General features: G+C 56.8%; 2 protein-coding genes across 11 annotated transcripts in view; both read left to right on the top strand.

Annotated features, from left to right (window-relative positions):
• The window catches only part of CEP164 (centrosomal protein 164), a 30,065-nt gene extending 19,694 nt beyond the window's left edge, over positions 1-10,371 (top strand). For 6 of the 9 annotated variants that reach the window (XM_086861107.1, XM_086861106.1, XM_086861102.1 and 3 more), the window contains 19 exons: positions 275-409; positions 587-803; positions 1,375-1,452; positions 1,693-1,824; positions 2,083-2,205; positions 2,321-2,464; positions 2,654-2,737; positions 3,064-3,132; positions 3,343-3,521; positions 4,014-4,140; positions 4,533-4,597; positions 4,744-4,951; positions 5,261-5,368; positions 6,009-6,123; positions 6,583-6,927; positions 7,255-7,321; positions 7,559-7,675; positions 8,491-8,593; positions 9,689-10,371. In XM_086861107.1, the coding sequence (XP_086717233.1) occupies positions 275-409; positions 587-803; positions 1,375-1,452; positions 1,693-1,824; positions 2,083-2,205; positions 2,321-2,464; positions 2,654-2,737; positions 3,064-3,132; positions 3,343-3,521; positions 4,014-4,140; positions 4,533-4,597; positions 4,744-4,951; positions 5,261-5,368; positions 6,009-6,123; positions 6,583-6,927; positions 7,255-7,321; positions 7,559-7,675; positions 8,491-8,590 (2,413 nt within the window). In that variant the 3' untranslated portion in view covers positions 8,591-8,593; positions 9,689-10,371. Of the gene's footprint in view, positions 1-274; positions 410-586; positions 804-1,374; positions 1,453-1,692; positions 1,825-2,082; positions 2,206-2,320; positions 2,465-2,653; positions 2,738-3,063; positions 3,133-3,342; positions 3,522-4,013; positions 4,141-4,532; positions 4,598-4,743; positions 4,952-5,260; positions 5,369-6,008; positions 6,124-6,582; positions 6,928-7,254; positions 7,322-7,558; positions 7,676-8,490; positions 8,594-8,736 lie in introns of all 9 variants that reach the window. The other 3 variants (XM_086861101.1, XM_086861109.1, XM_086861108.1) reach the window with 2 other exon arrangements.
• An 85-nt stretch (positions 10,372-10,456) lies between these two features.
• Positions 10,457-15,057, top strand: LOC147649498 (uncharacterized). 2 transcript variants are annotated; one of them, XM_086861118.1, is made up of 4 exons: positions 10,457-11,439; positions 11,662-11,772; positions 12,587-12,638; positions 13,973-15,057. In XM_086861118.1, exons 1-4 carry the CDS (start codon positions 11,386-11,388, stop codon positions 14,089-14,091), a joined length of 336 nt encoding a protein of 111 aa, XP_086717244.1. In that variant the 5' UTR covers positions 10,457-11,385; the 3' UTR covers positions 14,092-15,057. The 2 variants fall into 2 exon arrangements, with proteins under 2 accessions (XP_086717244.1, XP_086717243.1); XM_086861117.1 differs by lacking the exon at positions 10,457-11,439 and having other exon boundaries at positions 11,495-11,772.

Below are 15,057 nucleotides of genomic sequence, written 5' to 3'. Positions count from 1 at the left end.
CATCCATTTAATGAGAGTTGATCTCACTTACCTGCAAAACAAAAACAAAAACAACCAAAAAGAAGTGTAAGCTATGATGATACAGCAAGTTTTAAACCCACACTGCTCAGGTTTGGTGCTGGGGCTGGCAGCAGCAGGTCCTGCAGCTGTGGGGAGGAAATGCATGTCACCACAGCCAGTGAGATCCCCAGCTGAGCTGAAGCCCTTGGAGAGGGGACTGGGAGATATTTGAGCCTCCTGAACCTATTTTCTTCCTTTTTATTTTCTGTCTCAGCACCCCAGAAGAAGATTTGGCGAAATCTGAGCAGGAAGAGGAAGAGCTGCTTGTCAGAGAGGAAAAAGCCAAGAGACTGGAAAAGCTGCGAGCCCAGATTGCCTCAGAGATGGAGGCAGAGGAGGAGAGGATGAGGTGAGAGGTTCTGCTGCTGTTCCTGGGGATATGAAGTGCTGCTCTGGGGGGAAGGGTCAGGCACATCCCCAGCAGCTGCTCAGAGGGAGCCCCTGAGCCTCCCTGGCCCCAGCAGCTCCGAGCCCCGAGTGTCCAGTGCTGGATCTGATTGCTGTGCTCTTGTTCCAAACCTGCCAGGGCAGAGCAGGAGGCCACGCTGCAGAAGCTGAGGGAAGAGTGGGAATCCCAGCAGCTGGTGGAGAAGGAGAGCCTGGAGAGGAAGCAGCAGCTTGCCTTGGAGGAAATGAAGCTGGCAGTGGAGGAAGCCAGGCAGAAGGAGATGAGCGAGCTGGAACAAGAGAAGGAGCAGTTCCTGAGCGAGCTCAGGGAGAGGTTAGACAGGGAGAAGAGGAAGGTGAGATCTTCATTGCCAGGCAGGGCCAGCCTGGAGCTGTTCCTGCTGGCCTGGCTGGCAGTGCCAAGTGTCGGGGCTGGCTCACACCTGCAGGGCTTCAGTGACAGCTCACTCACAGCACCAAGGGCAGGTGCCAGCTGGGCTGGGCAGGAGAACTCCCCCAGTTGTTGTTACAGTGGTGATTAACCAATGATTATTTCAATGGCCACTCTGCATCTGAAGACAAGATAAGGATCTCTGGGTGTCTGGCCTAAACCAGCCCTGTTATCAGATCAGAACTAAACTGAGCCACTTTATCAGCTCCCAACACCTCTTGGGCTGCTGCCTTAGTCCTGCAGGGACCTGGGGAGCCATGGAATGGGCTCCAGTTTCCAGTCCCTCCATGACAGATCCATCCAGATCCCCTGGGAGGGACAGCACAGAGAGAGCAAAGGCACAAATCACCTTGTAGTGATCCCGTTTGGAAGGGGGGGGTTACTGCTGTGCTTTCTGATGATTTAGAATTTAATTGCACATGCACCTTGTCCCCACAGGCAGAGGTTTCCCAGCAGACTGTTTTGTGTTTCCATAGGCAGCAGAGGAGCTGGAAGAACAGTTTGCCAATGAGCTCCAGCAGCTGAAGTCTGCAGCAGAAGAGAAGCACCACCAGGTGAGGATGGTGTCCTTACAACGTAAATCGTTGGGTTTTATTTTTCCTCATGCTGTCACCAAAGGTGGCCAGGGATGGTGGCATTAATTCTTTTCCCCTCCCTGGCTGTGGTTCTGGTCTGGCTCAGTGTTTGGCCGTGCTCCAGGCGGGGGGTGGTGAGGCTGTGCCGTGCTCTGTCGAGGGCATGGAACGGATCCTGTGGAAAGGCTGACAAGTCTCTGTGGGTGGCTCTCCTGGCAGGTCATTTCCAGCCTGCAAGCCCAGCTGGCAGAGGCACAGAGCAGCCAGGAGGCCCAGCTGCGTGAGGAGCTGCAGAGGGCAGATCAGAAAGTGCAGCAAAAAGCCCTTAAAGTGAAGGAATACGAGCGTGAGGTGAGCGTTGGTTTTGTGCTGAGGGCTCCTCGCTCCCCTCAGGCGTGGGGTGAGCTCTGAGAGCCCACATCCCCTGCCCATGACAGCCCTGCCTTCAGGGCAGGACATCCCTCAGTGTCACCTCCAGGACACAATCCCTGACCCCTGGGTGGGTATCCCTGACCCCACTCTGGGCCCGGGTGGGAGGCTGATTTTAGGGAGGCCACTCCGGTGCAGTGCTGCAGCTCAGGGAAACCTCTTTCCCTGCCACCCCTGCAGCTCAGCGAGCTGATGAGCGACAAACGCCGGGAAGTGGAAAAAGAGCACGAGAGGAGGATGGAGAGGATGAGGGAGGAGCACCGGGAGGCCCTGGCCAGGGTCCAGGAGCAGTACCAGGAGGAGGTACCGGCGGTGGGGCTGGGATGGGCCGGGTTTCCAGTGAGTGCTGAGCGTGTGTGCATTGCTGGGGAGCCCTGTGCCTCTCAGAGGTGTTTCCCTGTGTCCCTGGGCCGGGCAGGAGCGGAAGCAGAGGTCGGAGCTGCTGGAGGGGCTGCGGAGCGAGGCGGCGCGGCTGCGGCAGCTCCACGACGCCGACCTGAAGGGGCTGCAGGCAGAGCTGGAGGGGAGGCTGACTGCCCTGCAGCACAGGCACAGGGAGAAGGTGAGCAGCAGGCTCTGCCTCTGGCCCCTGGGACTCCTGAGGGATGGCCTGGAGGCTCCACAGCTTGTCCCCTGCCACCCTGCACAGCCCAGGGGGACAGACTCGAGTGGCAGATCACGCTTCCCAGTTTGTGTTCCCCTGGTGAGGGAGGAGCTCGTGCCTTTCTCTTTAACTCAGCTCCCTGTGCAGGAAAGGAAGCTTCAGGATTCAGAGAGAGAGCTTGAAATCCGCATGAAAAACATCCAAGCCAGATCGGAGCAGCTCCTCAGCCAGGTGAGCCGGGCCCACGGAGCTCCCCTGATCTGTGCCAGTCCTTTGGCTGCTTCCTCAGGGGGAAGTGTTCAGGAAAGCTCAGCCAGGGCTTCTGCTGCCATCCCACTTACAGCTAAAACTGTGTCACCAGTCAGAGCAGGGCTGAGCATTCCTGGTGCCGGTGAAAGTTCGAGCTCTAGGTTTGGGGGGCAGAGAGTGGCTGTGAGGAGTCATAAAGCAAATCCAAACAACAGTCCTCGTGTATTTTGGTCTTGAGACTCAGGCCTGAGGTGCTGCTCAGCATCAGCAGTGTCCTGGCTCTGACACTGCCCTCTCCCCTGCCACAGGAGGAGTCCCTGCAGAGGAGGAGGCAGCTGCTGCTGGATGAGGACGGACGGATGCAGCTGGAAAGAGAGGTACGGACACCTGGGCTCTGGAGAGGGGCTGAGGGCAGCACCTCGGGACTGGGGCTTTAGGAAAACAAAGAGCTGGGAGGTGGGTTAGTTCTGAGCTCTCAGCCCTGTCCTCCCAGCATTGGTGTGTGGTTGTGTAGCTCTGGGACCCTGTGAGCCCCTTGTTTCACTCCTGGGGAGATGACTGTGAGGGATTTGGTGGTTTTCCTCCAGGAAGCTGCTCTAGCCTCTCAGCTGCGGCTGGAGGAGAGCAGGAAGGAGCATTCCAGCCTCCTGGAGTCCGTCCGGCAGCTGCGCAGGTCCCTGGAGGAGCTGCAGGACCAGAAGGCTGAGCTGGAGGCCCAGGTGGACTTGCTGCAGAGCCGGAGCCAGAGGCTGCAGAAACGCATTGGGTGAGTGTGAGGAGCTCCCTCTGACACCAAAACATCTGCCCTGTGGCCCTGACAAACCTCTGTAACCCAGCCTGGGCCTCTCCCTGACCTCTGAGCTCCGTGGTGGGCCGTGTTCCTTCCCTGAGGTGAACCATGGAGGACACAGAGCTGCTGGGGCTGGTTCCAGATTTATTAACTCAGGGTGTGAATCTGGATTTGCTCCTTCAGCTCTGCATGACAGGTTTGTGTGTGTCCTCCACTCCTGCCTTGGATGAGGTGCTGTGAGAGGGGCACTGAAATGCAGAGAGCTTCTCCTGAGGTGGCTGAGCTGCTGAGGAAGGGTGGGAAGCAGTTTCCCTGCCCAGCCAGGGCTTACACTCGGTGTAACACCACAGCCCCAGCCCTGGTGCTGTTCTGCACACCTGTGGCACTCTCCCTGCTGGAATCTGGAGCCACTCTGGACACCACTGCAGGTTAATCAAGTGCCTCTGCTGTTGCATTTTCCTGTGGCAGAGAGCTGGAGGAAGCAATCAGGAGCAAACAGGAGGCTCTGAAAGAACTGGAGGCAGAAGAAAGTGTGGAATCTCCAAGAAAGAAAGCTGAGCTCCGTGTTGAAGACCTGAGAGAAGCTCCTCAAGCTGTGAGTAAAGCAGCCTGTGAAGGTGTTTGCCTTGTGAGATCTGAGAATGAAACTCCCTTGAAAATCCTGGCATTTGTGTGAAGTCATTTGAGATGCAGAGATGGATTTCTCTTTGCTGGTGTGTTCAGTAGTATTTGCAGATGTCTGTCTATTATTAGTGGGTGGAGAGAGTGTGGGATACTCAAATCAAAAGCAGGGCTCGTTTCAGGATAGAAACATCATTGTTACCTTCAGAAGTCACATCAAGAGCACCCTGGTGCTGTCTTTGGATCTGGGCAGTGCCATGGCGATGTCATTCCAAGCTTTTGCTCCTCACTGGATCTTTAGGGGGCCCTGGGCTTCTGTTTCCCCCATACCTATTTCTCAGTGTTTGCACTGTGTCACCCTCTCAGCACTCGTCCAGAGAGCCCTCCCCAGCCTCTCAGAGCCCCGAGGAGAGCGTCCTGCAGTTCGATCGGTGAGCGTCCACGTGCCAGGAGAGCTTTCCGCTCTGCCTCCCCTGCCTTGGGCTCGCACAGCGGGCAGCGAGCAGCCTTTTTTGGGGTGCTGTGTGGGGTGTGCAGCAGCACAGGGAGCCAGGCCAGCCCTGCCTGTTCCCCGCAGGGTCCGGAGTTACCTCTCTGCCGAGGGGCAGTCCCTGCGCAGCGCCAAGGAGTTCCTGCTGCGCCAGAGCCGCTCCCTGCGCCAGCGGCACTCGGCGCTCCGGGCTGCCAGCCTGCAGTGGCACCAGCAGCTGCACAGGGCCCAGGAGGATGTGCAGGGTCCTGACAGCTCCCAGCTCCTGCAGGGAATGCAGCACAACCTGGAGGAGGTAAGCCTGTGCTCGGCTGTTTCCCCCAGCCCTGCTTTCAGCTCCTGGCTCGTGGTCCTCTTGGTGAGCCCCTGGTTGTGGGGTTGGAAGTGGAACCTCCTTTTCCTTGGGTTGAATCTGCTTTGAGCCACGTGCTCTGCTCACTGTCCCCCTTCCCACACTCCTGAGGGCTTGGGAGCGATTTCACTGCAGCAGCACTCCCCGTGCTGGGCAGGAGGAGGTGATGAAAGTCACGCCAGCTGCTGTGGGGATCATTTCCTGTCATTCCTGTTGAATGTCCCTCCTCAGCATGGCTGTTGGTCTGTGCAGGAGGCTAAGGAGCTGGACAGGATGAAGTCAGCCATGCAGAAAGGACAGGTGCTGCTGAAGAAGAAGGAGGAGAAGCTCAGCCAGCTGGAGTCCTCGCTGCTGGAGGAGGTAAACTCCAGCTGCATGCCCCCTGCCCACAGCTCTTGGCCTCCTCCCCCAGGCAGGGGGCTGTGAGGGGCTCGTGGTGTTCAGCTGGTGTTTGTGGGTTTTGGAGCCACTTTCTGTGAGAGCACCACACTGCTGAGTGTGTGGCTGTAGAGAGCAGCTTGGATTGAACCTGGAGAAAACTGCATGGATTGAACCTGGAGAAAACAAGGGCATTTCACCTTGTGTGAGCTGGGATGGAGCCTGCTCTTCTGGCCAGGGCAAACCCTGGAATCTCTGGCTGTGCCTGGGAGCAGCTGATGCAAGAGAACCAGAGCTTTGATGGTCAAACTCGTGGTCCTGGGCAGAGAACCCAGCCCTGCAAGAGCTGTGAGGATATTCACAGCACAAGCCACGGTGACTCCTGCAGGAAGGGCTGGTTCATGTGGCTGCTGGCTTTGGCCTCTTGCACTTCCAGAGCCAGAGCAGTCTCTGGACATTGAGATTTCGCTGTCAGGGGCTGAGGACAAGTTTGCCTTCACTTGACCTGTGCCTGACTGCAGTCCAGCTCTCTAGACAAGCTGTAGGCAGATTTCCAGTAGCTCTTATGTTGCTGGGATGATACAGCAGGATTTACTGGCATTGTTTTCCTCCTCCTGACCAGCTCTCAGATGAAGATACACTGAAGAGTTCTGCCTGCAAGAAGGTGGTGACTTTTGATCTGAGCACCTCTGAGGACACAAACAGCATGTCCAGTGTGAATCTGGGCCAGTCTAGAGGTAAGTGCCCAACATGTGAGGCTCTGAGCTTGTTCTGCCTTTCCCTCTCATCTCTCTGATTTCCCTGTTCTCATTTGTGCTCAGCTGTGTCCAAGGCAGGTCTGGGACCGCTCTGTGTACCACACCTGATTGTGAAAACTTGCTTCCTGCCTGTAGTGGCAGATAAGAGGGATGGGATCTGTGAGTGAACCTGCCTTTTAAATCTCTGTGGATTATAAAATCTCTGATTTCCCTCAGATCCTGCAGATCTGTACTGCTCTTCTGCAGGAGTCTGGGCTTCCTCTTCCTCACATCCATGGCAGGAAGAGCTGCTGCAATTCCCTCTCTGCTGCTCGTGCTTTTTCTTGGGCTTTGGTTGGCTGTGACTGGAGTTGTGCTGGGGGAAGAAGGGCAGGCAGACAGGAGGCTGCTCGTGTTAGGCCTTGTCTGTGATCCCTTTCTTCCCCTTTCTTCCTTCAGCTGACTTGAGAACGGATTTCTGGCCCGTGCTGCAGCAGGACAAGATCCAGCACCTGAGGGACTCGGTGCAGAGCATCACCAGTGAGCTGAACGGGGTCCTGGGGCTCCTGGACTCCCTGAGCCATCACCAGTCTCCTCTCCTCACCTCCACAGCCCGTGAGGGCGTCCTCCTTCCCACATATCCCTCCTTGGGAGGCCTGAGGGGGGGCAGCTCCCTGGGGAACCCCCCCAGGGTGTCCCCCCTGGACCAGTGGGCCCGGAGCAGCGGGCTCAGCTCCACTTACTCCAGCTCAGGGCAGTCAGTGGACAACATGCTGGCAGAGAAATGGCACAGGTATTTCCCAGGTGAGTCTCCTGGCCTTGTTCCACCCGCTTTGCTGCCTGCAACTTCTGCTTTTGTCTCAGGCTTCCAGGGCTGGCAAGGGTGGGTGCTGCTGCTGGGACGGGTGCCAAGGGGGTGAGGGATGAGAAGCTCACTCCAGAAGTGCAGCATGTGGCTGCTCCTGTCATCCTGCTCTCTAAAACACACCCAGGGAAGCAGCAAAAGAGGAGCAGCCCCCTGCCAGTGGCACGTAGGGATCTCCATCTGCTTCCCCGGAGTCCTGGCAGGGGCAGCCAGCACAGCCAGATCCCTGGGCTCTGTGGGCTCTGTGTTTAATGTCTGTTTTCCAGGTGGGTTCTCGTCACTCAGTGGGAGTCCTGAGCCTCTGGACAGCAAGCTGGGATATGTCCCTGCAGAGTAAGGGCCTTCTTCCTTGAGATGTTTCACTTGGGTCATTTACCACGTAACAAGTAGATAACAATTTGATAATTACTATGAACTACTAATTAAGGAGAAAAGGTAAACTATCAGTGTATATATATTAGAGGAAGTGTTTTTTTCTCCAGCAGCCCATCACTTTCTCATCTCTGGGATAATTTCTTCCCAGACCTCTTTTTTCCCCACTTACCCTCTCTCTCTCTCTCGCTGCTGCAGTGAACAAATCCGGCTCTTCCAGCATTCCAAACTCAGTGAGCCAGAGAAGAGGAATATTGAGGGGATGATTGAGAGCAGCAAGAAATGGCTGAAAGGCTTCAAGAAGGAGTCCAAAGTGTATCTTTTACCTGGGTCTGGTCTTTAATTGCATTCCAGCTTCCTGCAGAAGGAGGAGGGTGGCAGGAGGGGTGTGAAATGAAGAACTGAGCAGCAATTTCGAGGCCTTGGCCTCTATTCCAGTGATTCTGCAGAGGAATGTGGTGTTTAGCAGATGGAGCAGGAGTGATCTGTGTGCTGCTCTCTGAGCTGTACTTGACTGAGGAAGTTCCCCTGGTTGAGTTGTGATGCTCTTTAGCGATGCTGCTCAGCTGTAAAGGAGCAGCTTGAGCTGGGAATGTGAGGATTTAAAAATATGGGCCAAACAGTGCAGAATGGAGGATGGAGTGGGCAAGAAGGGGGATCTGGCATTGCAGGGCTGCTTCTGGTGCCGTGGGTGGAGCCCTTGGCCAGGGGCAGGCTCTGCTGAGCAGCCTGGGAGGAGGTGAGGGCACCTGGAGATGGGTGGGGATGTGGTGGGGCAGGGAGGGCTGGGCTCCCCCAGAGCTCTCTCCAGCTCTGCTTTGAGGAATCTTGTAGCATGGGGCTGGATCCAGAGAGCAAGACCTGTCTGTGCTGTGAGCAGGGGTGCTCCCAGGCTGTGTGGTACCAGCCTTGTGCTGGGGCTCGGTGTAATCAGCAGCAAATCCCCGTGGCCTCTGTGCTGTCCTGAGCATGGTGTGCCTCTGAATTCCCTAATCCCCCTCTGATTCCATGTGACTGGGAGGCAGCAGGCTAATGCAGCCTGTGTGTGCAGGGCTGGCTCAGTACTGGTCCCTGTCCTGCCTGTGCTGGTTCCTGCTGTGGGCCAGGCTTTTCCTTCACCCCCCTGTCAGACCCCTCTCCCCGCGGGCACAGAAGCCCCCAGGCAGCAGCCCCAGCCTGCTCCAACTGAGACTGGATGAAAACAGAGAGATCAAGGTGTACCACTACTGAGAGGTGGGGTTTCTCTCTGCAGGGATGCTGGGGGGGCCTGTGCAGTCTCCCCATGATGGGCTGGGTTTTGGTGATGCCCACCCAGGCACCTCCATCGTGTGTGTGTGTGTGTGCCACGTCCTTGAGACTGGGTGTTTTTGCAACAGAGTGGAGGAAGGAGGAAGAGAGCTTCCCAGGCGGATTCTTCTAATCCTGTAATGTGTCCAAATATACTTTATAGACTGTTTAATCCAGCGGTGACATATCAGGGCTTCAATAAATCAACATTTCCCTCATCAGTATTCCAGCGATGGCGAGGCAGAGCTGTGAATCACGGAGGACTTTGAGTAACTGGTCAAGGGGGAGGATGTGAATCCAGCTGAGGCTCTGCTGGAGGAAATGTGTCAGGAAATGAGCCTGCCCTGATGCCCAGCAAATGCTTGGTGGCAGGTGGGCCACGTCAGGTGGCCTCTGGCACGTGGGAGCAGCGGAACGGCTGCGGAGTCTGGGGATAAAATCAGGGAATGGCACGTTCTGGCTCTTGGGCAGTGTTCTGCTTATTTGGGGTGGGAGCAGTAGGAACTGAGGGAGATCTGGACGAGCCCTCCCCGCTCCTCTTATGCCAGGCTGTGCCTCAGAGCAGCTCTGTGCCCGTCAGGGACAGTGGCAGCGGGAGCAGGGGTGGCAGGGACACGGGCAGGGCCCGGTGCAGGCACGGCTGAGGAGCTCCTGTGGGTGCTGAGTCCTTCTGTGCCCTGGGGAGAGGGACCCAGAGCAGCTGGGAGCTCTTTCCATGCTCCTGCTGCAGCTCCACAGGGATCCTGTGGGAGCAGGGCCGTGGGAGCACCGGGGAGCGGCCGAGGAGCTGGGATGAGCAGCTCCTGGATGAGCAGCTCAGCTGTGACACAGAGGCTCATGGCTTTGCTCACCAGCTGCTGTGGTGTTCCTCTGGAAAAGCCACATCCAGAGGGTGTCCCAGCCTGCTGGGATGCGTGGAACTGGCGGGGGTTTCACTCCACCCAGCGGGGAGGGGGTCAGCCTTTCATGGGAACGCGGTGTTTGGTTGTCTTTGTCAGTATTTCCTCCGAGCTGACTCTAAATATTTTATGCTTTAAAAAGCTGTGGAGCCGCTCGCCCGTTCTGGCTGCCGAGGACACTCTGCACTTCAAGGGAGCCCATCTGTGAGAAACCTTCTTCAAAGCCATTCTCCTGAGACAGCTGCTGGGGGAGCTGGGAAGCTGCTGCCCCGCACCCCCCGTGCTGTGTGAGCCCCTCGGGTGGGCAGTGGCGGGAGGCAGAGCCCCCTGCTCTGCTCCCACGCTGCCATGAGCCTGGCACGTGCAAATAGAAATATATTTTTGATGAGCATAATTTTAAAACTCTTAAGAATGTATGTATTTTATTTTTTTTCTTGATGTTTTCCTAGAACTTTTTTGTAATTACTCAACCAGCCTTATTCCTTCCTAGGGAAGGAGGGATCAACACACGGGTATCCCATCTGCTGTTGGATTGCACAAAACCCTTCCTGTAGGGCTCTTGATTTTGGTGTACTGGGTACTCAGAGGACACATGGCAGTCCTTGCAGTGAGGGGATTTAGAAGGGACCCCACAGTTGAGGTTGCTGTGGCCAAAGCCATATCACTGAGCCCATTCTGTATTTGGGGAGAAGTGTGCATTAGTGGTGCAGGGAAATTCCAGTTTTTTTAACAATAACTTGGTTTGAAACACGCTCCTTTTTCCTGTTAAAACCTGGGATGGCAGCTGTATCTGGTTTTGTATAAATTAAATCAACATGAGCCTGTTTTGTGTGATGGTGATGGTTGTCACTCTGTTTTGTTGTAGCTGGATATCCAGCTGTACTTTCCTCTCACATCTCCCCTTGTCTCAGGGCTCCCTCATGTTTTGTCTTGTCAAGGTCGTTTCTGGCAGTTCCCAAGACCACTTAAGCTCGCTGTGACTTTGTTACCATTATTCTTTTAAGTGTCTGGGCAGGGTAGCAAATGCAGAGGCAGAGAGAAGAAAGCTAAAAACCAAAACGACAAAATGAGAGCAAGGCTTGGCTCTGGCAGCCTGGGATCTGTGAAGAATGCCTCGCTCTGCATTGGCTGCTGATTTCCCATGGCTTTGGGAGCAGCCAGGAGCTGCCCCAGCAGCGTGCTGGGTGCTGTGGGATGGCTGAGTAACGCTCTCACCAGGAATTGGGGAGGGTTGGTGACGTGCTCCTCTCTTCCCATGACTTGTTCCCATCTCCTGGCAGCAGCCTGTGGGAGCTGGGGGGCTGCTGAGGCACGGGGGAGCAGGGTGTGCATCAGCTGCTTGTGCACAAGGAGGCTGGTAGTTTTGTCCTTAAAAAGAAAACAAAGCTCCACCAGGCTTTTTTGCCCCAGTTGCTGCTGTGCCTGAGCTGCACCCGTGTGTCTTTTCCCTCTGGAGCAGGATAAGAGCTGCTGGAGGAGCTGTGGTGGCAGTCAGTGTGTTCAGGGCGGTTCTGAGACACCCCAAATCCCAGCTGGAGTGTGGGACCCTCCTGTGTGCACTGTGCCCCTGCTCCCCACGGAGCAGGTGTGTCAGGCTGGGCTGGGCTGTGCTCCCTGTGCTTGGAGCAGAGGATTTGCCTTTCCTGGAATGCCAGAGCTGCCTCCCCTGGAGAAACTCCGCGATTAGAAGAGCAAAAGGGCAGTGCCAGATTACTTCAGCAAGCTGAGCAGGGGCTGTAAGCTCATTAAGGGGCTTGGCCTCTGCCTGCCCGAGGAGGGACATCTCAGTGCTGGCTGTTGGATCCAGCAGTGCTGCTGCAGAGCCTGCGCACCCCGGCCATGCTGGGCACCCTGATGACAGCGCTGTTCTTCGTGGTGAGGGCGGTCAGACAGGTGAGCCCTGACTGCTGCAGTGCTATCCCACCTGCCTGGGGCTGGGAATGGCTCCTGTGCCCCCTAAAGCACCCTGGGCAGGAGGGCTGGGAGCTCCGCGGGCTCAGGGTTGCCACGAGTGGCAGGGGAGGGTTGTGATTTCTGGTGATGACTGTGGCTGAGCAGCTCTTCCTGTTCCTCTCCTGTTCCTCTTCCCTGCTGAAAAACCTTCCCTGTGTGCAGCTGGGGACCAACCTGTTCCGTGAGGAGCCCCTGCCTTACCTGGTGTACCAGCCCCTGCCCTGGCAGATCCAGTGCGTGTCCCAGAGCCGCCGCACCAGCCGGGACAGCGAGGTGAGGGCTGCTGGCACTGCCATGACAGCCAGGTGAGGGCTGCTGGCACTGCCAGGACAGCCAGGTGAGGGCTGCTGGCACTGCCAGGACAGCTGGCACTGCCAGGACAGCCAGGTGAGGGCTGCTGGCACTGCCAGGACAGCCAGGTGAGGGCTGCTGGCACTGCCAGGACAGCTGGCACTGCCAGGACAGCCAGGTGAGGGCTGCTGGCACTGCCAGGACAGCTGGCACTGCCAGGACAGCCAGGTGAGGGCTGCTGGCACTGCCAGGACAGCTGGCACTGCCAGGACAGCCAGGTGAGGGCTGCTGGCACTGCCAGGACAGCTGACTCCAGGGATGCCAGGGCAGCTGTGAGCCAGGCAGCCTGCAGGTGTAGGCAGTGGGGAAATGTAATGCCAGGAGGGCAGGATATGCTGGAAAGTGTTGGCAAGCTGGAAAACGTTGAATTTGTAGAGAAGCTTATTTTTAGAAATGGAAGAATCCCCTGGATGACCTGGCAGCCCAGGAGCTGCAGGCTCATGGTGTAGGGGCTGTCTCCTTACTGGTCTGAAATGCAGATCCAGTGAGGATAGCCTGTGCCAACATCCATCCATGGACTGGAGCTTCTCACAGCTCTGAGTTTGGATGCAAACCTATTTCCTGCCTCTCCTTGGAGGTTTTTTCATAAATGCAGATTAATTAATCAGTACTCTTTAGGGGAGCAACAGTAAGCATGTTCCAGTTTCTTAAAGGGAATGGAGAATGGAAGGGGACTGTCCCCACTGCCTCTGCCTGGGATAGAACTGACTTTTATTTTATTTCTCTGCCTTTCTAGAGAGGCAGGAACTCCCGGCACAACAGCATCTACTCGCTTTCTGGAGAGAAAGGTGAGTGTGGAACAGGCAGGGAGGCAATAAAAACCCTCAATCAACACAAGTAATGAGTGGAACTCATGGCTGCCACTGTGGATGCAGCAGAAGAGCAGGCATTGCAGTACCTACATCCTTCTCCCTCCACAAATCAGTGACATTATTAAGGGGTATTTGATGATGAGATATTTGTTACTGTGTGTAGCATCAGCCAGTGAAGGTCCCAGTGCTGCAGGGCTGAATAAATAACCCCACACGTGTGTCTGTGCACACCCCTGCTCATCCCAGGAAACCTGCCCCACTGACTCAGGTGGGGTCATGCTGTCCCACAGAACAGCCCCCTTCTCCTTGTTCTGGGAAAACCACCTGGCATTCACCCCCTCTTCTCTTTGCTCTTGTCTCCAAGGCTCTGCAGCGCTCAGCAAAGAGGATTTGAGCCGTTCTATTCTCGTTATCCAAGCGGATAACGGGCAGTGGGGGCTGGGGGTGCCATCCCTCCCCATGGCCCAGCTGCTCTGCCCTGTCTGGGGGCTGGGCTGGGGCTTCCACTGCAAATGGGTGCAGATCTGGGGGTGCCAGGGGCTGAGCCCCTCGGGCATGTGGGGTTGTGCAGAGCTGCTCACCCTGCCAGTGCCTGTCCTCAGCCTCTGCCCTTGGGCAGGATTCACAGCTGGCAGGGCAGAGCAGGGCAGGGCAGGGGGAGCCTTTTATCCTTTTATCTTTTTACCCTGCAGTTTCTTTTCGGCAGTGAAGGGAGATGGGTTCAGGTGGCAGCGGTGAGTTTGTACAGCAGCATCTGGCCCCAGGATTGCTGATGGCTGCTCGGGGGGTGCTTAGCAGTGACACACTGGCTTAGAGGAGCACTGCTGAGTGGCTTTGATGCAGTTCCTGTTGAATTTCACAATACTTCCCTAATGCCACATTAAGCAGGAGTGGGGAGGGCTCCCATTTGTCAGCGTGAGAGCTTTATTGCTGCGCGGGGCCGGGCTTTCTTTCTAATCTTATTTGTGTGTGCGAAAGTAAGTGAGCATCATACGTGGTGATTAAACGTGGGGAAGCTGCGGCCTTCGGGGAGTGGAGCTGTGTAAATAGAGGGCTTAGCACTGCCAGGGAGGCTGGGCTTTGCTTTGCCTCCCGTTCCCTGCTCCTTCTGCCCTGGAGGTGTCCCTGTGAGCCGCTGGAGTTGTGGTTTCATGCTGTGAGCTCTGCAGCAAGGACAGCTGTCCTGTCTGAGGAATGGGGAGGCCACTGACCCCATGGGGGTGATGCCAGAGCCCTGCCCTGCTCCTTGGAGCCTGTTCAGGGCTGCTGGCACTCTCTGTGCTCACTGTGATGCTGTCTTGCCCCTCCAGGTGATGTGACCCCTGATGCCAGCAAGGAGAGCAAGGTCACTGACCCCTCTGAGAGGGCAGCCATCACCATCCAGACCCACTTCAGGAGGTACCAGCAGCAGAAGCAGGAGAAGAAGTAGCCACAGCAGCCCCCTGTGGCCTGCACTGTTCCTCCTGTTGGTCTGTTCTGTCCCCCAGAGACATTTGGGGCTGTGGTGGCTGTGACTGTGCCCCTGATCCGTAGCTCCTGGTGCAGGTGTAGCTTCTCTGCCCTTGTGTTGGTGCTCACAGGGAGTTCTCTGTCCTGCTCAGTCCTTCCCCAGACAGCATCACTTTGTGGGCCAGGTTACAGCTGCTGAGGGGCTGCTGGGGACAGGGCCCAGGCGTGACAGCACTTTTGGGAGCCTTGGCCAGCCCTTGGGTGAGGCTGTGAGCCCCAGCAGCTGTGGGAGGGGGTCCTGTGCAGCAGAGGCTGGCTGTGCAGGCTGGTCACTGCCCAGCCGGGGCTTGTTTCACCCCAGGAACTCTCCCCTGTGCCTCCACCTCCTCCACTCTGCCTCTGGAGCCGGGTGGAAAAGCTGCCTTTGTCCCCTGCTGTGTCCAGAGCAGAGTGACCAGCGCGGTGTCCAGGAGCGGGACATTGCCAAGGGAACGTGCTGCAGGCTGAGGGGAGCAGGAGCTGAGCTGGGAGCTGCTCTTACCTTTTCCTGGGGAGGACTGGCTGGGGTGTCCTGGTTCCAGAGCAGGCACTGGGGCTCTGTGTCCTGAGGCTGAGCCCTGGTGCTGCTGGTGTTGGGCTTGGAGCCCACCCAGCCCCCTGGCCTCTCTTCTGGTGCATTTCTGGGCTTGATGGCCTCTTCTCTGCTCTTGGCATGGCCTGAAGGGGCTGTTCTCCTTCACATCCTGCTGTGGTGAGGGGCAGGGGGCTCCCTGAGGGCAGGGGGGTGTGGGGGCTCACGGGGGAGTGCTGGAAACTTGGGCTGTGTTAAATTCTGCAAGGCCAGGGCTTGTTCCTGCTGGGGAAGGGAAGGGGGGCAATCCTTGCTGGGATGTAGAAGGAAATCTGTACTAGCCAATTCCAATAAAGTTGTGTTAATCTCTGTTAA

The sequence above is a fragment of the Cyanistes caeruleus genome, chromosome 23, assembly GCF_971803275.1.
Source record: "Cyanistes caeruleus chromosome 23, bCyaCae1.hap1.1, whole genome shotgun sequence".
Classification (NCBI taxonomy): Eukaryota; Metazoa; Chordata; class Aves; order Passeriformes; family Paridae; genus Cyanistes; species Cyanistes caeruleus.
Note: the sequence above shows the minus strand (reverse complement) of the source record. Positions and strands in the feature narration are given on the sequence as shown.

Excerpts from the sequence above, each read along its gene's own strand:
- LOC147649498 (XM_086861117.1), top strand. The coding sequence starts at position 11,587 with ATGACTGTGGCTGAGCAGCTCTTCCTGTTCCTCTCCTGTTCCTCTTCC. Across the intron at positions 11,773-12,586 it reads GCACCAGCCGGGACAGCGAG|AGAGGCAGGAACTCCCGGCA; the intron begins GTGAGGGCTGCT and ends CTGCCTTTCTAG. Across the intron at positions 12,639-13,972 it reads CTCGCTTTCTGGAGAGAAAG|GTGATGTGACCCCTGATGCC; the intron begins GTGAGTGTGGAA and ends TTGCCCCTCCAG.